We start from the raw sequence: 20921 nt of genomic DNA on the forward strand, positions 1-20921 counted from the left end.
CTAACTTCTGCGCACACCCTGGGACTCCTCCCAGCGGCCCAGAGGCACCGCCCCTCATCTCCCTGGCCCCACCCTTTACGGGATATTTGCGTGCGACTCTGAGGAACACCGCCCAGGCGCCGGCCTCGGAGGCTCCACCCCTTTCGAACATTCGCTAGTGCCTCCAGAGGGCATGGCGGTTGCTCGGAGACCGGAGGACGCGCCGAACGGCGGGTTTCCGCCCCCTGCAGGGGATAGAAATAACGTGGCGGCGTTTTAGACCCTGGGGGCGGTGCACAGCCCCTTCCTCAGACTCCGGCCCAGCTTGCGCGATCTCCACAGCGGCTTCTGAGGCGACCCGCAGAGTGCGTCAGGATGGCCGAGGTCAGAAGTCAGCGCCCCTCTTTCTGTCGCGTCTCGTTCGACCCCTCCCCGTCGTCTCACTTCTACTATCCCTTGTCACATCCAATGATTCCGAATATTCCCCCAGTCAACATCCTGTCCCCAGCCGCAGCCTCATCCCCCTCCCCCTTTCCTGTTGGCTCTGGCTCCATTATCTCTTGCCCCTCCTTCCATTGGGTGGAAACCGTCCCCTGCACACACACACCACCCTGTTAAACTGGCGCGGTGCTAAGTGCCGTAGGAAATTCATAAGTTTCCACACTCACGCATGACAGGCCCCCACCCCTAGATTTTGAGCCATAAGGTGATACCACAAGAGAGATACACACAGAAATATTGATGTCTAGCTGACTGGGAGGACCTGAAGAAGGCTTCATAAATACCCAGTGTCACTCCTGTTCACTGACCCTTGACCACCTGTCATGCCACGATTCCCTATCATCTGATCGCCTGCTATGACACATCTTCATGAAGCTTAGCCCATCGCCACCGCCCTGTGTTGTCACTGACCACTCTTTTACTATCTTAAGTCCTCCATTCACTTCCCCACTTTGTAGCGCACCCCAACTTGAGTCTCACTGATGAGAGGTTATTTCTGCAACCCTTTAGTGACCCCTTGCCTGTCCATTAGCACCCTCATTTATAACCTGGACAACCTCAGGTCCCTGTCATTACTTGCCAGTCACAGTCCTCCTCCATTATGGCCCTAATGCAAATCCTTCATCACCCCATCAGAGTCCTTCCCCATATTATTTTTCACATGGTCAGTCCCAGACAGGATCAGCTACGCAGTTTGTGGGGCTCAAGGAAAGATGAAAATGCAGAGCCTCTTGTTAAAAAAATTATTAAGAATTTCAGCAGAGCATTAAACCAAGGGTAGGGCACTTCTGAGCAAAGAGCCCCGTGCAACTGAATAGTTCACACACCCATGAAGCCAGCCCTGGTGCCAGCTTCTCTCACCACCATCATGCCCCCACTCCTGTTCCAGTTCCTTCTCTGGTCTCCTCTACACCATTCACATCCCCTCATCATTCCATCTCCTCCACATCTAGTCCCCCCCTTGCAAACTCCATCTTCCTGTGATCAACCACTCTCTCCTTATCATACAATCCCTCTCATACTCTCCATCTTCCTCCCTCCCCAGGCTCCATCACTGGCATCTCTCTCTTGCGTCCATCCTGCAGCCACACTTCTTATTTCTGGTGCCCACACTCATTCATGTCTCTTTTCTTCCCATTTCCTCCTCCTGTTCCTTCTAGTTCTCCTTGAATTTTTCCGTTGTTTCCTTTTGAGTATTTTCTCCTTTTCTCCCCCACTAGTCATCTTTGTGTATTTCATTCTTCTTCATTTACCCTATGTAAGCCCCAGATACAAATGCTATAAACTAGTTATTTCCCAGTCTCTCTTCCCTTTCACAATCTCCTGTCATTCCTTCATTTCTTTTATTTTCAATTGACCTCAGCCAAGTTTTCCTCACTTCTGCTTTCATAAGTTGGCATTTCCACGCTGGTCTCATTTTTCACTGCAGCTCTCTTTTCCTTTTTCCTTTTCCTTCTCTTCACTAATTGGTACTCCCAGCACCTAGAACATTGCCTGGCTAATCGTAAACACTCAGTAGATAGGTATCGTATGAAGGAGCATCACAGTTCCCTTCTGATCAATTCATGTTGAAATCATGCTTCTGAATTAGATAGCATTATATGCTGTAACAGTGTAGATACCAACTGGTTATTGGTCACAGCTAAGAGATTATTTTTGCTTTGCTTTTAATAGCAGTATATTTTAAAATGGCAACATAAACAAATCTCTTCTGTTCGTAAAAGTTTCTTTAAAACTTTTCTTTCTTTGATATTTTTCCATTCCTGTGCTAAGTGCCAAGTGTACAGGGAAAACCTTTCCTGTGAACAAATCGTTAGGCTAGTGATCAAGTGTTGACATTAATACCGTTTACAGGGATGGAACCTAGAACATTGCTGTGATAAATGTTTGTGTGTGTTCATGTTTAGCATCAACAAGGGGAAAGTACAGAGCAGCAGCACCATTCCTTAATATGATTTTTCCTCCTTTGTGGAATCGCTGTATTGTGATCTTCGCGATAATCTGCTTTTTAGTCAGGAAGAAAACCTGTGTTGAGTTTAACGTTAGTACTAATGCTGTTATACAAAATGTTATATAGATATGCTTGTGATTCCACATCTGTTTTAAGATGTGGACTCTGTTTTGTTCGCATATCATATTTAGAAGTGTAGTCAAGAGTACAAGTGTTTTTTTTTAAAATAAATTTATTGTATTTATTTATTCTGGCTGCATTGGGTCTTCGTTGCTGCACGCGGGCTTTCTCTAGTTGTGCGGAGCGCGAGCTACTCTTCCTTGCGGTCCACTGGCTTCTTATTGCCATGGCTTCTCTTGTTACAGAGCATGGGCTCTAGGCACATGGGCTTCAGTAGCTGCAGCACGTGGGCTCAGTAGTTGTGGCTCTTGGGCTCTAGAGCGCAGGCTCAGTAGTTGTGGTACACGGGCTCAGTTGCTCTGCGGCATGTGGGATCTTCCCGGACCAGGGATTGAACCTGTGTCCCCTGCATTGGCAGGTGGATTCTTAAGCTCTGCACCACCAGGGAAGCCCCAGTACAAGTGTTTTTGAAAAGCAAGAATATGTAGACTTTCTCCATGTTGGGCAAGGCAGGCTTGTCAAAGCAGAAGGTAAACTAGACTACTTACCCAAAATCTTCAGGGTGAGTTTGAATTTTACTTTATTATTGGGATTAGAGATTGTCTCAGTTAATTTCTTTGATTAGCAGTAGAATTTTTTTTTTTTTTGCTTTTTGTTCTCGTTTGTTTTAATTAATTTTTATTGGAGTATAGTTGATTTACAATGTTGTGTTAGTTTTGGGTGTACAGCAAAGTGAGTCAGTTATACATATATCCACTCTTTTTAGATTCTTTTCCCATATAGGTCATTACAGAGTATTGAGTAGAGTTCCCTGTGCTATACAGTAGGTCCTTATTAGTTATCTATTTTATATATAGTAGTGTGTATATGTCAATCCCAATCTCCCAATTTATCCCTCCCCACCCTCTTTCCCCTCTGGTAACCATAAGTTTGTTTTCTACATCTGTGACTCTATTTCTGTTTTGTAAATAGGTTCATTTGTACCGTTCTTTTAGATCCCACATGTAAGTGCTATCAGATGGTATTTGTCTTTCTCTGTCTGACTTAACTCAGTCTGATAGTCTCCAGGTACCTCCATGTTGTTGCAAATGGCATTATTTCATTTTTTTTATGGCTGAGTGGTATTCCATTATATATATGTACCACATCTTGTTTATCCATTCCTCTGTTGATGGACATTTAGGTTGTGGAAGCATGTCCTGGCTGCTGTAACTAGTGCTGTAGTGAACACTGGGGTGCATGTATCTTTTCAAATTCTGGTTTTCTTTGGATATATGCCCAGGAGTGGAATTGCTGGATCATATGGTAGCTCTATTTTTAGTTTTTTTAAGGAACCTCCATGCTGTTCTCCATAGTGGCTGTATCAATTTACATTCCCACCAACAGTGTTAGCAATAGAGTTTTTATGTTAAAGTCCTTTTTAGTGTAGAATATCAAAGCATAATGTCGCAAACATAAATAAGACCTTTCAAACCTTATCATTTCTTTGCTCAAAAGGCTAAGTGATTACCTGTGGCTTCCAGAATAATTTTCTCTGTATTCCCTAGAATGCCATTTGAGGTCTCCAGTCTGTCCCTAACTCTCTGTCTAGTCTCCTTCCTTTTCCCTGTCATATTTCTTGTACTTTAAGCTAACTTGAGCTTCTTAACCAATCTCAAATCCTAGATACCTGCTTGTCCCTGAGCCTTTGATGAAGCTTTGCCATGGGACAGGAATGCCCTTTCTCTTTACATCTACCTGTGAAAACTCCAGTCTCCCTTTTGTGCCTTCTTAAATGCCACTTCCTTTATGGAATTTGCTTTAATTCTTGCTGCTGGGAGTAATTCCATCTTCCTATAGGTTCTTGTAGAACTCTGAATCCATTTTATGGCAGGTATCAAATTCTATACTTCCGTTTTCTGCCCACATACTGCATCAGCTCTTCATGTATATATTTCCTATGGGAAGGCCGTGTAGTCCTTACTTTGATATCTCCTCCAGCCTCCATCATTCCAACTTACATACAGCAGATGTTCAATCAATATTTTCTGAGTAAATATATTAACCATACTCATTCTTTTTTTATTATTATTGTGCTGTATGTAGTTTGAAGTAGGGCATCTGTAACATAGTGCCACAAACTGGATGGCTTAACAGCATAAATTTATTATTTCACAGTTCTGGAGGCCACGAAGTCTGAAATCAAGGTGTCCGCAGAGCCATGCTCTGAGACTGAGTAAAATCTTTCCTTGCTTCTTCCTAGCTTTTGGTGGTAGCCAGCAACCCTTAACTTTCCTTGGCTTGCAGCTATACCAGCCTAATGTCTCCCTTCACTGGTCACATGGAGTTCTCGTGTGGGGGGTAGGGTGTGTATGTATCCAAATGCCACACCCTTTCTTTTTTTTTTTTTTACACCCTTTCTTAATTGAGTTATAATTGACATGTAACATTGTATTAGTTTTAGGTGTACGACGTAATGATTTGATATATGTATACATTTCTCTTTTTCTTTTTTTTTTTTTGGCTGCGCGGCATGTGGGATCTTAATTCCCTGACCAGGGATCGAACCTGTGCCCCCTGCATTGGGAGCTCGGAGTCTTAACCACTGGACCGCCAGGAGATTAAATTTTCTGCCTTTTTATAAAGACACCAGTCACATGGTATTAGGACCCACCCTACTCCAGTATGACCTTAACTTAACTAATTGTATATGTAATGACTCTATTTCCAAATAAGGTCACATTCACAGTTACTAGGGGTTAGGACTTCAACATATCTTTCTAGGTGACACAGTTCAACCGTAACACTAGGGAAATAAGAATTCATATATAACCATATAGTCCTGGGTTATCATCTAAGTCGTAGTCAGACTTGCTTGAATTACATCTGTATGTTTGGGCTTACATTTTAAATAATTTGCTGCCCAGCTAATCATGGAAAGCAAATGTGAAGGCCCATGACCATTGCCCAGGGGGCGTTTCAAAATTCCTGTGGAGATGACCTAGGCTAATTTTTTAAGGGGTAAAAATGATGGAATATTTTTAAAGAGAATATTCCATGTTCTGGATGGGTTCCACTGTAAGTGTGGTTTCATGGTATCTATATTATGTCTGACCTCAACATACCGTGGCTTCCATCTGCAGTCCTGGGGGCAGTAAGAAGCAGGCTTGGAATAATCATAATAGCTCTCAAAATTTATTGAGTACCTGCTGTTTTGCCGGGCACTTGGCTAAGTGTTTAACATGAATTATCCCATTTAATCTAATCCTTAACACTATGTGGTAGAAAATATTACTATCCCAGTGCTACGTATACATATATACAGGTATTGGGATGAACAAGGAGCATTCCCATCATATAGCTTTAAATCGTCTGCTTGTTAGTGGCTTTTATTTTGCTTGTACGAAGGTCTTTTATTCACGAATAATAAGTCAGTCCTGAATAGTGATGGGGTAAATATTTCAATCTTTGCTTGTATGGAGGTCTTTTATTCACGAATAATAAGTCATTCCTGAATAGTGATGGGGTAAATATTTCAATCTTCACTCCCGTCTTTGCCCTTTTGAACAGGAAAAGAGTGAAAAACTAGTGATGGAGGAAACTGCGTATGAAGAAATAGAAAGGGATTTTCAGGAGGTTCTCAGCGAACTTACAGGGGACAAAAGTTTGGAGAGATTTAGGGTTGAATATGAGAAGCTTCATGCTGTCATGAAAAAGTCTTATGACAATGAAAAGCGTCTGATGGCCAAGTGCAGAGAGCTGAATGCGGAGATCGTGGTTAATTCTGCGAAGGTCGCCACTGCCCTGAAGCTCTCTCGGGATGATCAGACCACCATCACATCCCTGAAGAAGGTCAGTGATCTTCTAGAAATGGAACCGATGGCGAGCTTTCATAAATGCATCCTGTACTTAAAACATCATCCTTTCATTATACTGGCAGCTCTAGGCTGGTAGTAAAAGAGTTATTAAATAAAAATTTACATGATTTATATATTCATTAAGCCTAGGGAATAATGTTAATTTTCAAAGAACTTAATTAGCTTGAGTGAATTTCACAATGCAGAAAATAAGGTAGAACCTTACTGGCTTGGTTTCTAAGAAATACTGTGTTCACAAAAACAATTGGCCATAAGTAAGTATAGTATTAGGAATATCAGTATGTCTTGTTTGACCCAAGATAAGTAATTAAATATTTTATGATGATATCTTGTAAAAGATCTTTTCATGTTTCTACGTTTTCCAATGTTTTAGGAGAGGTTACCTTGAGAATTTCCAGATGGTAGTTTTCATGATCTTTCCTCTTATCGCCCCTTTGCTTCTGCCTTGATCGTCCCATTTCCTCATAATGCGAGAACAGGGATTCAGTCTGGGAGGGATATTGAGGAAGTATGGTTTTTATTTACACTTTATTTTTTTCATCCTCAAGTGTGTTGCATTATTTTGAAGGTAAAACACAAATGTTCCTTGTAGATTGCAGGGTGTTAAGAGGTTAAGATATTTTAATTTATAATTGAAACCCTAGTGCTGAGAAATAATTTGCAATTTTTTTAGATAATTCCCTTGATATCATGCAATTAAACATACCCCAATTCTAATGAAGTTCCAAGACTAGTGCAAAATGTAACTTACCTGTTTTCTTAGGAACTGTTTTTAGTGTCTTTTTCTCTCTATTGTTATTTTCTTCTTCTCCTTGCAAAATACCAATATAAGAAGGCTTTAAATCATGTTATGATGAGAAAAGACCCCACTTTTTATTGTAAATTAAAAAACTGGAAATGGAAGTCATGAATAGATTAAAATATAATTGGTGAATTTGCTTTGGACAAGATTTCATATAATCATATTTCATTTAAATATCCTTCATTTGTTTTGCCAAAAATAGTACATATGGTTGCTACAGAAAAACATACCCCTTAAACTGACATTTTGTTTTGAATCACTAAATTATGTGCTGCAGTTACCCAAGAATCATCTCTCTCTCTCTGTAATGTAATAGCATGAATTTATTTAATTAAATAATTTCTTCCACTCATTTTATTCCTTGTCAACATAAAATAATATTTTCACCTCAAGCATATAGATTCTTACCTGTATAAAAGGACTCACATTTCACTTGATGAAATTTTGCAAGAAAATTAAGTGGCAGGGCAAAACTCAAGGCTGTTGCAACATTTACTGTCCTTCGTCCGTGTACTCGAATGGCTGTAATTCACTTTTAAGTATTTCTGTTAATATTCCACTTTGTATTCAGAATAGTTTTGTTTTTCCCCTATAAGCATTTGATGAGAAGGCCTGGGCTTGGGTTTCTGGAAATGGGAATTATCAAGGCTGTTGTGTACAATTAGGTGACAGCCAAGACCTCATTTCTATGGATGGCTCTAAAGTTCACCTTGCCATCCAGGAGCTCACTTGGGGCCTGAGCGCAAAATATATTTTTAATATGGAACCTATCAAGAACTTCAAATTTAGGACTTGGATCTAAGAGCATTCCTTATGTGATAAAGCTTTTTTTTTTTTTCCTATAAAATATCTGGACTTGGAAAGCACATAAGCTTTCATTTTCGATTTTGTAAACCTATCTTAACGTCTTTACTAGAAATAATACCATTAGTTATAGCAGCCCCTGTAGTATGTGAGCCCTGTGGCCACATTTACCTACCCAAGAGAAAATAGCCTTTGCCAGTATCCCCTTTAAAACTGCTTTTCAGTATTGACTAACTCATGTTGAACAATGCAGTAAATCGATATACATTTAATACATAGTGTATAACATGTGATCTTCTTTCCCCATAAATAGCTTCTATAATGTAGTTGTTTTATTATTCTAGTTATTCAATTTAGCTTGCATCGGGAACCTAGTTTGGTTTTTCTCACTGATATCCCATGACCCACCTAGGAAATTGAAAAGGCTTGGAAGATGGTGGACTCAGCCTATGGCAAAGAGCAGAAGGCAAAGGAGACGATTCTTGCCCTGAAAGAGGAAATAGTGAACCTAAGCAAACTAGTCGAGCAAGGGTCTGGACTCTCCATGGACCAGGATAGCAAGTAGGTCATAGCCGTCTTGATTCATGTTGAACTTGCTTTTGCAGAGGCCTCCTTCAACAGACAGCCTGGGGCTTGCCGGTACCATCTTGAATGTTCTTTGCGAATACAAGACTCTACTTTGTTGGGTTCCCAGAGACAGGTTTCTATCTATTGCCATTTTTTTCTTTTTAATACTCCGTTTCTCCATGCCCAAGAGCTTCTAATTCATGGTTATATCAAACTTCTGGCTCTATAAAATCAGTGCTACAGTTTTAAAATGAGTAAAGATTTTAACTTTATTTCTCTCAAACTTGTGTGGAATGGCTGACTTTCTACCCAGATTCCCAGCCCCTCCCATACACCCCCTGCCCCATGATTAGCCATATCACTATCCTTCCTACCACCTCAGATTCTAGGCCAGAAAACAGTTGCTCTTCACACTTGTTACTCCTTCATCCCTTAACGTTTCGTCTGGTTGACTCAGTCTTCTAAACATCACTTCATTCTTCCCCTCCTCCTATCAGCAGCGGCTCCCCTGTTCTCTGCTGGATTTGGCAGTAGACTCCTAACTGTTCTCCCTGCCTTTGAGGAGACATCTCCCCTCTTTACCATCTTCCATACCAGACTTATTCTTCTAAAACATGTAGCTACATGCTTCCATCTCCAGCATATGCACCTTCGACAGCTACCCATTTCCTAAGGATAAAGCCCAAAGTCTTGAACATGTCTTGCAGAACTCTTTGTAGATCTGCCCCCGTCAGCCTTGCGAGACTCACGTCCAGCAGCACCATGCTTGCTCATGCCTCCATGTCTTTGGACATACTGTTTTCTATGCCAGGGATCCTTTTTCTTCCCTTCTCCACTCAGTAAACAACTATTCATCCTTCAAGACCTATCTTAAACACCATCTTAACTTTATCACCGTCAGCATCTCTGTTCCAACCTCCTCCCAAGCCTCAGACCCAGTGACCAGGCAGAAGAGTCATTGTGTTCCCTGTTTCCATAGGACCCAACATCTCCCTCAAGTATGGCACTGATCACATGGTACTGAAATTATTTGAGCTTCTCTGCCCATTAAGCTGTAAACTCCTTGAGGGAAGACATCTATCTTTACCTTTCCTCCAGGAATCTAGCACTCTGTAGGGCATGCAAAACCTTGCATTAATTAATGAGCAAGGAATGAGCATACACTTCCTTAGGCATCCTTAACTAAATCTACCTGCTGTCTAGGTTTCTTATACTTTCTAGATACGTTTATCGAATGTTGAATAGGTAAAATAAACAGCAGATGTGGTGTTCATAATAATGGACTCTATTTTCTTATTGAAGAAGTCATGCACGATCAGAGCAACTATTGAAGAACAGCTGTTGAAGAGCATCGTGAGGGAACTGATTTGGTTAGGAGGAGTTTTCATGAAAATCAGAACATGATGAGGAGAACTGATGAAGCCATCCAATTCAGCAGTGCGCTTAGGTGTAGCTGTCTGTCTTTACAGTAACCTTAGAATTTAAGGTCTTGTTTATGGAGAAGAGTTTGCGGTTTTGAAAGTTCTTAATTAAACAATTATATCAAAAGAGTTGGTCAATACATATTATCGAATTACTGTGTTTCCCACAGTCATTTGATGTCTGTCAGCTGCAAGTGTCTCAAATGCAAGTTCTCTGCTTTCTCAGCTCTAAAGTAGCTGCCTTGTTCTAGATGAATTCTGCTGCACAGGTCTTATCAGACATAGTTTTTCCACTTTCAGAATGAATACTACAGGGGTGTGGAAAGCAAGGAGTAGAAATCAGCCCCCCCAACTCTTCCACCCTAAATTTCACTCCTCAGAGATAACCAGTTATCAATTTGATGCCTATTTTTCTGGACTTCTATAAAAATGCCTATAGTACACACACGCACACACACACACACAGACTGTAATTGCTTAAAAATAAGAAAAGGGGTCATATTATGCATATTATTATTGGAACATCCTCTTTTTCAGTTAAAAACTCAGAAACAGGGTTTCCCTGGTGGCGCAGTGGTTGGGAGTCCACCTGCCGATGCAGGGGACGTGGGTTCGTGCCCCGGTCTGGGAAAATCCCACATGCCGTGGAGCGGCTGGGCCCGTGAGCCATGGCCACTGATCCTGCGCGTCCGGAGCCCGTGCTCCACAACAGGAGAGGCCACAACAGTGAGAGGCCTGCGTACTGCAAAAAAACCCACAAAAAAAACAACAAAAAACCCCTCAGAAACAGCTCCCACGTCAGGGCATAAAGATCTTTCTCTTTCACACCTGAATAGTGTTGATCCTTGACTGTAAGTCTTTCCCATGAAAACGAGCTCAGAGGATGATAAGAAGGCTCCCTGAGCAGATGGCCATTTTGTCTGACGCCCGTGTTCTTCTTTTTTAGTATCCGAGATTTGCTGAAGTTCAAAGAAGAAGTGACAAAGGAGCGAGACCAACTCTTGTCAGAAGTGGTGAAATTACGAGAGGCCTTAGCTCAGACCACTGAACAGCAACAAGAAATGGAGCGGTCCAGGGAAGAGGCAGAGCAGACCATCAGTCAGGTCTGCTCTGACACGGAGAGCAAGACAAGGGCCATTACCTTCCAGAAGGAGGTCTTGTCCTTCTCCAGGCTCCCTTCCGGTCTTGTTCCTTTCTCAGATTTACGACCCTCCCTCCCCCCCACCCCCCCTTGCCCCCGGCCTGGTCACCAAATGAAGCATCCATTGTTTTGCTTGTTTCTCTGGTTTGTTTTTGCAAGAGCAGTTTTACCTGAGTCATTCTCTGAGAAGTTACCAAGATAGGGCACTGCTTACATTTCTGGCCCAAGAACGTGTCCCCTGTGACAGCCAGGGCGCCCTGCATCTGGGGATGGTGAAAGCAGTTTCCCTGGCCTTTCTCCTGTGTAAGGAAGTCATCTAGCTGAATCCTTCTGAATACTTTTCTATAAAGCCAGAAGTCAAATAGATGGTATACAAGCGCAGGCTTGAGGAGAAAAACAGGAGACTCCTTTGATCATGAGATAAGAGAAGGACTTTTCATAGAATTTGGCTGTCATGATAAAACTGTAGTACTTTGTTTAGCAATATCCAGGACTCATGGAAAATACACTTTCATATTTAGGGTAGCTGGCTACATTTTATTTAGTTTCTATTGATGGAGAGTTAGATGAATTCTTTCCATGTTTGACTTCCCTAGAATTCTGGGCTTCCAGTATTTAACTGGATTTTATACCTTTCTTTGTGGATTTGTTCCCACCATCAGGGTGGCTGTTTGGTGCCAAGGCTCTGAAAAATAATACAGAATATTCTTGAAAAGTTTGAACATTGAAGTTCAAAGATGACTCTCCTACAGGAGAAATACTACTTCAGAGTCATTGCCCTGAAAATATCTGAGAGCGAGAGAAGTTCGGCTGGTTGAGACCCGTCCTGAGGGGCTCATCTCCCGCACCCCAACCCCCATCGTCCTTTCCGTGCCTGTAGTTCCAACAAGAAATCCAGCAACATCAGAACGAAGCTTTGCGGGAGACTCGGAAGAAGGAAAAACTAGAGAAAGAGCTCAAGCAGATTCAGACGGACATGGACAGCAGGCAGACAGAAATCAAGGCCCTGCAGGAGTACGTGCAGAAGAGCAAGGAGGAGCTTCAGAAGCTGGAGCAGCAGCTGAAGGAGCAGAAGGTGGGCTGGGCAGGGCTGCACCACGGGGCCTGGCCAGACAAGAACGGGGATTTTTGAATTTTCTTTGGAAAGCAGCAAACTCCCTTCACTGCAGAAGTTGGTGGATGTTGGTAACACAGCACGTAGCACTGTACTGTGTTTGGTCTTTGAATGGCTCTTATAGGTAGATATGCTCTATCCCCCCAGCCCCCTCCTGCCATGCTCCAACAGGTTAATCTCTTTTTATCCTTTTATTGATGTGTAACATACACGTAGAAAAGTGTATAAGTCACAAGTATACAGCTTGATGAATTTTCTCCCCTTGAACACGTCTTGGTTACCCGCGCCCAGCCTGAGAAATAGCACCCCGGGAGGCTCCTCGTGCCCCTTCCCAGTCACTCTCTCCCCAGAGGTCAGCGCTCTTCTGAATTCTAAGCAGAGGTTAGTTTTGCCTGCTTTTGTACTTTACAGAAATTAAATTATACAGGATGTACTCTTTTGTGTCTAATATCTTTCTCCTAATATCCTGTTTTTGAGATTCACTTATGTTGTTGCCACATAGTTATAGAACCACAGTATCCAATATGGTAGCCACTAGCCACATACAGCTATTTACATTTAAATTATTTGAAATTAAATAAAATTAAAAATTCAGTCCCTCAGTTGCACCAGCACCATTTCAAGTGCTCCATAGCTACATGGGGCTAGTAGATACCGTATTGGATAGTGCACATAGAGAACATTTAGTTCATCGCAGGAAGTTCTGTTGGACAGAGCTCAGAAGACCATTCACTCTCATCGCTCTAAGCATTCCAGCCTGTGAATATAGCATGATTTATATTCAACAGGTTTAATTTTAAGTTTGAAGTTTGGGAAACCACACACTGTCTTTATGCGTTTTAAATATTTAAAAAACATTTCCTCTGTAATAACAGTTTAAGGTAACACAAATGCTAGTCTGTCTTTTCTAATTTCTTAAAGAAGAACCATTTCATCTAATTGAAAACAGTCATTTCTTGAAAATATGTTCTCTTAGGAAGTTTCCAAAGTATTTTTAAGCCATACATCATTTTTCTACTTAAAAAATTAGATCGTAGAACACATTTGTCAATTGCTTTATTAATTTTATATAAAGCCAGAAATCAAATAGATAATATGCAGTGTGCAACATCCATGAAAAAAACATGTGGCTTTCTTTGAGCCTGAAATTTGAGAGGTTTTTGGTTATCACGTTAAAACTATAGTACTTTGTTTGGCAACATCCAGGACCCATGGAAAATTTTATTTAGTCCCTATTGATGGGAAGTTGGATAGATTCTTTCTGTGTTTAACTTTTGCTTGAGTGGAAGTTATATATTGGAGTAAGTGTCTGCTAAGCCATCTTCTCTCTTTTTTTTGATATCCCTCCATCTCCCTAATATTTTCCCAATAGAAATGACTTCCCAAAATATAATCCTCTGTTTTTATAAAACCTTGTCTTCTCTGAATAGTCAAGTTGGGAAGGGGAAAATCCAACTGACACTGAAGTCAGGGAGGTAGAAATCATTCCACTACTACTCCACAGTTTTGACTTAAGTTGGATGAAGGGTAATTGTTTTGTGTTGGTGTGAGTGAATGGTTCTGTTCACGAAAATGTTGTAGGCATGCTAATGCAGGATTTGCTTCTGAAGGTACAGCTTCTGAGCCCCACAGCCGATAAAGCTTGTTCGGATCTCTAGCTCATCTGCAATGATTATAGCAATTGTTGTGTATGCTAAGCCTGCCAAATGGCAAACAGGCATTAAAATATTTATCCACCACCTGTGAACAAGACTTCCCAAGGTGCCCAGAAAAAAAAATTATGTTCTCTGTGTTATTCATTAGAAGGCATCATTTCCCCCAGCCATTTAACATTCATCATATTTGAGTGCCTTCATGCTTTCACTGGGGAGAAAGAACAATTTCTGCGAAGACAAAAAAAGTGTGGTTGCCGTGCTTGTCCCAGGAGGTCTGCATGGCCTCCTGCGTGGATGTGCAGCTACTGTAATCAGATTCAGAAGCATTGACCAGCTCGTTCTGCATCTTTCAGATACTGAATGAGAGAGCTGCAAAGGAGCTGGAGCAGCTTCAGACAAGAAATGCTAAACTTCAGCAAGAAAACGAACAACGTAGTTTGATCTGTGAGCAGCTATCCCAGGAAAACCAGCAGAAGGCGTTGGAGCTCAAAGTAAACACCAAGTGACCTATCTGTTCCCTAGCATGCCCTCCTTCATTCCCTGTTAATATGAATTGGCTGATGGTGTCCTAGCCTTTGGTTGGATAACCTGGATTAGCCTTGGTCCTTCAGAGGCAGGTGTAAACCTACAGTGATTGCTTTATGCCCAGAAGCAGTTTGATAACTTCCATTCTTATAACATTGCTAAGCTGCTGGTTAATCATATGACTGTGCAAATACTTTCCAAAGTGAGCTCAGGTGCTCACCTCTGTAATTTAGCCTTGCAAGTAACTTGAAATCCGTAGACAAAAATCTGGTGCTTTACTTTCCTGCAATTGCTGTTTTGATACCTTTTGACATCGTGTAGACTTGCTTATTAATGCTACCCTGTCCACCTGTCCATATATACAGCCATCCAAACCATTTACACATGTGAGTGGCAAAGAAGTGAGATTGTATTTCTCTACTTGTATGGAGTGAGAGGGGTGGGGGACGGACTGGTACTATTTGATATCTACGCTGAGGACTACAGAATCATGATTTTCACTTCTGTCCAATGTAAATTTCAAGATAGGTCTCCTATTCCCCCTGCCCTGATTGAAGAGTGCTTGCAAATTAAGTTTAGATAACCGTTTTATACTTGGATACATATTGTCTGCCTACATGCTTAGCAGAGCGGCTTTAAGTTTATCACCAATTCTGAAAAATCCATAAGCCCTACTCTAGTTATGTTAGAATACTGGGCATAAAATGAGTGACTAATCAGGAAAATACATTGATTCGAGTAGTAAATCTTAACAGTTTTTGCATCACAGCACCTTCTGAGAATCTGATGAAAGCGTGTGTGTGCGTGCACATACACACGCACGCACACTTATTTGCACATCTTGTGTCTTGTTTTGCATGCAGTCTTAGAGGTTTACAGGATTTTTCTGAAGTCTAACCATGGGGTCTGGATTAATTTTTCTAACCATGGGGTCTGGATTAATAACTACTGAATTAGAACATCTTATTGTTTTAATTGAAAGGGGACTTAGATGAACTAATTTGGACCTGGTAGGATCTGAGGCTGAGGAACATTTAAGCAGTCCAGAAATGTTTGACTCAAAACCATTCTTTATGAGAATGCTCCAAGTTAAAGCAGAAATGAAACGACTACTGAAGGCAAAATAATGTATTGGCCCCTAAGGTGAAATTAAAGGAAAAATACTTAGGCCAATAATTCTCTCCTTTGATGACATGCATGGGGCACCTTGAAAGATGGAATATTTTTGTTATCAGATCCTAAACCTATGGGATTCTGCTTCTAGCAATGATCTGAGGATAACGTGCCCAGCTAAGTGCAGCCTCTTCATTGTCAAGAACTGGGAATAATTGCTACTCTTTATTTGCAGAAGAATCACTAGTTGCTTTCCCAGTCATTTCTAAGAATGGCACATTTTTTAAAAAATGAATTTTAAAAAAATTCATAAAACTTGAAATCCATAGACAAAAATCTGGTGCTTTACTTTCCTGCAATTGCTGTTTTGATACCTTTTGACATCGTGTAGACTTGCTTATTAATGCTACCCTGTCCATATATACAGTCATTGACTAACATACTCTGAGGAAGGAGGGCCCCTTTTCTAACATATGTAATTGCACTACAGTGGACATGTGGATCCAAAAGACTCAATATTTTATAGCATGTTAATAACCTCCAAGAGAGATCACTTTGTGATTCTATGAAAGTTGCTAATCACTACAGCATTTGTACACAAATTTCACACATTTATGATACAACTCAGTGTTCTTATCTTGTTTGATTCAACAATTCCATGATATCTTGAGGTATCAGGTTTAATCAGTCTTTTCAATGTTTTTAGCTCATATAGCCATATATTGTATTATGGCTTATATAGACTTTTTCGATTTCTCTCAAAAACCAAACAGTGTGTGTTTTGATTTAATCCCACAGAACAGCTTTACACTGACATAGGAACAGTGTCCTTTTATTGGTTGTGAGTTTACCATCATCCAGTCACTGGCTCTTTATTGACTGAGTGTCCCTGGTTAATCCTCTCTCACTAATCATAGGCCAAAGAGGAAGAAGTCCATCAGATGCGCCTTGACATTGGGAAGCTCAACAAAATCAGAGAACAAATCCATAAGAAATTGCACCACATTGAAGGTCAAAAGGGAGAAGTGGAACAGCACAAGGAAACCCTGAAAAATCAGATCTTGGGATTAGAGAGAGGTAAGCCAAGAATCATTTTGTGCTTTGTTTCATTAGTTTATGAGCGTTTCATTGGTAACCAATGTCATTTGGCAACTCCATGCATGCAAACACAAACCATGCCAAGTGAATTCAGTAAAATAACATTCAAACTGGTAAGTAGATAATATGGAGGAGACATGGTTTTGAATACCTTGAACTTTCTTACCTTAAAAAACTCTTCAACAGGTTATACTGAGCCCAAAGTATTTTTCAGTATTTGTCAATGGAGTAAATAGCATCTATAATCTTAGGTCTGGGTTCTACATGTCTTTTCCTTCAGTCTTCTTTTTTCACTGAAGATGTGGGATAAATTCAAATGAATATTCCGCATGAGCAGTATTTGAGACAATAGTATACCCAGAATCAGTGAGACAAAAATTAATGGCTTCTAACTCCTTTCTTCTGTTAGTACTTTACCATATGGCAAACACTTGTTTTAGCCAACTATCACATTGACCTGTGGAGGGAAAATTTAAGTGCCACAGGAGGCTGTGTAGTACAGAAACATCATTAAGGATACAAACTCTCGAGTCAAATCTACCTGGGTTCAGATCCCACCTCTATCACATTTAGCTGTTGGGGATGAAATGGCTAATATATAGAAAGCTCTTGGGACAGTACCTAGCACACAGTAAGTGCTTACTAAATGTCATCTATTGGGACTTTCCTGGCGGTCCAGTGGTTAAGACTCTGTGCATCCACTGCAGGGGGTGTGGGTTCGATCCCTGGTCGGGGATGCATGCCGTGCAGTGCGGCCAAAAAAAAAAAAAGCCATCTATTGTTATCCAGATATATTACCACTTATAAAAGTAGTAAGAGAATACTATCTCATTCTGAAAAAGAATATAATTAAAAATAGGATATGCTAGTTAAATATGGTGTGGTAGAAACAGCTCAGAGACTTGGAGACAGAGGATCAGGGTTTGAATTCTGACTGCACCAGAAAATGTGGGGTAGGAACACCTCATTGACCTCAGCTGTAAATTACTGACTGAGATAACATACATAGAAGCATAAAAATGTACAGTGACTCCCTAAAAGTTAAGTAAAATATAAATGTCTAGATAAGATTATTAGAAATATTTGTCACGTCTTTGAGAAGTGTGGATATTTTTCCTCCTAAGACATCGGAGATAATCTTTTACTGAGGCACAGTTGCAGCTGATATTGATAATTTCTCCATTCATTTATTCATTCAATAAATTGAGTACACGCTATGTGCAGGCATTATGCTAGGCATCGGGTGCATGGAGGTTCCTGCCCTCAGGATGCTTACAGTCTAGCATGAGTTTACAATCTAATGTCTTCAATGACGGATATGAAAAAAAAAATAGAACTAGTAGAGCATGTTTTGTAACTGGCTTAGTGAATTTCATAAAACACTCCATATTAAAATTTCTGTATTTTTGCTGGTGATAGTTCTAAGCTTTGAAAAAAAATTTTATCCATTAAGTATTGAACCCAATCCTTCATCCCTAAATCATGTTTACAGAAGTCATCGTGCTTTCTCTTCTGGTTATTTTACAGATATCGTTAACATCATTATTTCTTCTTACGGAGCACTTCCTTTTGATGTGCCCTATCAAAGAGTGACATAATGGTTAGGAGCATGATTTCCTACCACATATGTTATGATTTCCTACCACAAAATCCAAGAAATGAACTGAAAAATTGCCAGAACTAACAAGAGTTCAACAAGGTGCAGGTTATAAAATAAATATATGGATATCAATAGCTTTCTTTCCTACAAAGAACCAGTTACAATATATGATGGAAAACCCCCCCTTTCACAATAGCAACTAAAGTAACAAAATATCTATGAATAAAGTTACCGAGATATCTGTAAGACATATATATATAAAACACTACAGAATTCTTTTGAGGGGTATAAAAGAAGACTTGAAAAATGGACAGATACACCAAGTTTCTGGATGAGAAAACTCGATATGATAAAGATATAAATCTGTCCAAATTAATCTACACATTTAATACTTCCAAAAAAAGTTTCAGTGAGTTATGTTGCTTGGGACTTGAAAACTGATTCTAAGTTTCCTCCAGAAGAATACACTTGTGACCATAGCTATAAAATTCTGGAAAAGAAGAGTGAGAAGGGAGCATTTGCCTTACCAGGTGTTTAAATGTATTATAACACTTCAGTAATCAAATAGTTTAGTGAAAATGCCTGAATAAACAGATCAATGGAGATCAGAAAGGCCACAAAAAGACCCACGATTATCATCTAAGATAAAGGTGTCATTTCATACCAGTGTGCAGTATGGATTATTAAGAAAATGGTAGTATGACAATAAACTACTTTTTGGGAAAAAAGTTAAGGTCAAATGTAGGAACAATAAAGCCAAAATGCAGAGATTTAATGAAATTAAAGGTAATTTTTTTTTAGCAGCAAAAGACTATATATGAAGGCAAATTGTCTAAAATATTGCCAAAGAGTTAGTATCCTTATTATATATAAGGAGCTCTTACCAATTCACAAAAAGGTAAACAACTCATGAGAAAAGTGAGCAAAGAGCCAGTGTGGGCAATTTGAAAAACAGAAAAACAAATAAATGATTATTAAACAGGAAAAGTAGTCTACTTCACTACTAGTCAAAGAAACGTAAATTAAATATGGACATACTGGTTTAGAAAAATCTATCAGGTTGTCAAAGATCAAAGAGAATGATAGTAACAGTGGTGGTTTGGGTGTGGATTTAAACTGCTATTAATTTTTGGAGAGAATTCGGCAGTAGGGGAGAAATGTCTTTAAAAAGAAAATCACTTTTGATCCAGGACTTCCTCTCCTAGAGGAACAAATGAACAGGAACTTTCATAGGATTATTGCTTATAATTGCAAAAAAATTAAAAAAGGAGAAGCAACTTAAATGTTAAGATGGGGATTGGCTAAATAAATTATACATTTTTATACAGTGAAATATGAAGTCATTAGAAATTCTGATGTAGATATACATTTATAATATAGAGAGGTATTTATTTTATGTTAATTATAAAACAAGTTACAAAACTGTATGTGTGGTATGATTCCCTCTTGGTGTATGTGGTGTCTAAAGATTCATATTTATATACACATGTATATTTGCATAGGAAAAAGTCAGAAAAGAGACACATCAAAATCCTAAGTAGATTCTGATTTAGAAAATTTTCCCTTCTGTTTATTTTTATTTCCAATTTCTTCCTGTATTTCTAATTACTTGTATAATAAAAAAGATTTAAAAAGAGCAAGGACTTTTTGAAGTCAGAGAGACCAAACTCCCAATCTCAGCCCTGCCACCTCTTGGCTGTGCACCCTTGGCATATAGGCCTTTAAGCCTCAGGGACAGGAAGACCTACCTCACTGAGTTATAATGAAGATCACGGAACACTCAACGAAAAGTAGTTTTATAGCTACAGAGGCACGAACCCGTGTCCCCTGCATCGGCAGGCAGACTCTCAACCACTGCGCCACCAGGGAAGCCCCTATAAAGCAGTTTTTATGTCACTTTGGCTTTGGCAGATTCTTTCTTAGGTTTTCTTTATATTTATTATTGTTTTTCTCCCTGGTGATGTAGAGGTGGAGGCTTCTAAGAAACAAGCAGAACTTGATAAGAAAGCAATGGATGAGCTTCTGAGAGAAAGGGACCTATTGAATAAGGTGAGTTTGTTACACTAACACTGGTAAATAAATGTCTTTCTTTAGTGCTATAATATCTGCCTATAACTGGTTGCAGGGGAGAGAAAACTCTGAGGCAAACAAAAGTAGATTCGAATTAATAATAGTGCTCAATTTTCCTCTAAGCAGCTATCCACATTCCACCATTCACTGGCTGTGAATTGAAACCGCATTATCACCTGTGAGCACAAAGGGACTTCGGAGAATTATCATATAAACCAGCAGGGGATTTCAGGGTGTCTTGTGGTTTCTGTTTTTATTGCTGGTGTGTTATTTGGCATCTTAGCAGTTGATCAAAATTTCTGATTTTAATACATTTATTGATTGATTGATTTTTGGCTGCATTGGGTCTTCGTTGCTGCACGTGGGCTTTCTCTAATTGCGGCAAGCGGGGAGGGGCTGCTCTTGGTTGCGGTGCGGGGGCTTCTCTTGTTGCGGAGCACGGGCTCTAGGCACGCGGGCTTCAGTAGTTGTGGCACGTAGGCTCAGTAGTCGTGGCTCGCGGGCTCTAGAGTGCAGGCTCAGTAGTTGTGGCGCACGGGCTTAGTTGCTCCGCAGCATGTGGGATTTTCCTGGACCAGGGCTCAAACTCGTGTCCCCTGCATT

General features: G+C 40.2%; 1 protein-coding gene across 1 annotated transcript in view; it reads left to right on the forward strand.

Annotated features, from left to right (window-relative positions):
• The first annotated feature begins 339 nt into the window (after nt 1-339).
• Nucleotides 340-20921, forward strand: part of CFAP58 (cilia and flagella associated protein 58) — a 111639-nt gene continuing 91057 nt past the window's right edge. The window contains exons 1-8 of the mRNA XM_022568821.3: nt 340-363; nt 6101-6382; nt 8427-8575; nt 10949-11105; nt 12024-12218; nt 14266-14403; nt 16468-16627; nt 20215-20297. Coding sequence (XP_022424529.1) covers nt 355-363; nt 6101-6382; nt 8427-8575; nt 10949-11105; nt 12024-12218; nt 14266-14403; nt 16468-16627; nt 20215-20297 — 1173 coding nt within the window. The 5' untranslated portion in view covers nt 340-354. The remainder of the gene's footprint in view (nt 364-6100; nt 6383-8426; nt 8576-10948; nt 11106-12023; nt 12219-14265; nt 14404-16467; nt 16628-20214; nt 20298-20921) is intronic.

This window comes from Delphinapterus leucas, chromosome 16 (assembly GCF_059928025.1).
Source record: "Delphinapterus leucas isolate spDelLeu-1000000601 "Yukka" chromosome 16, BTC_Dleu_Yukka2, whole genome shotgun sequence".
NCBI classification, from domain to species: Eukaryota; Metazoa; Chordata; class Mammalia; order Artiodactyla; family Monodontidae; genus Delphinapterus; species Delphinapterus leucas.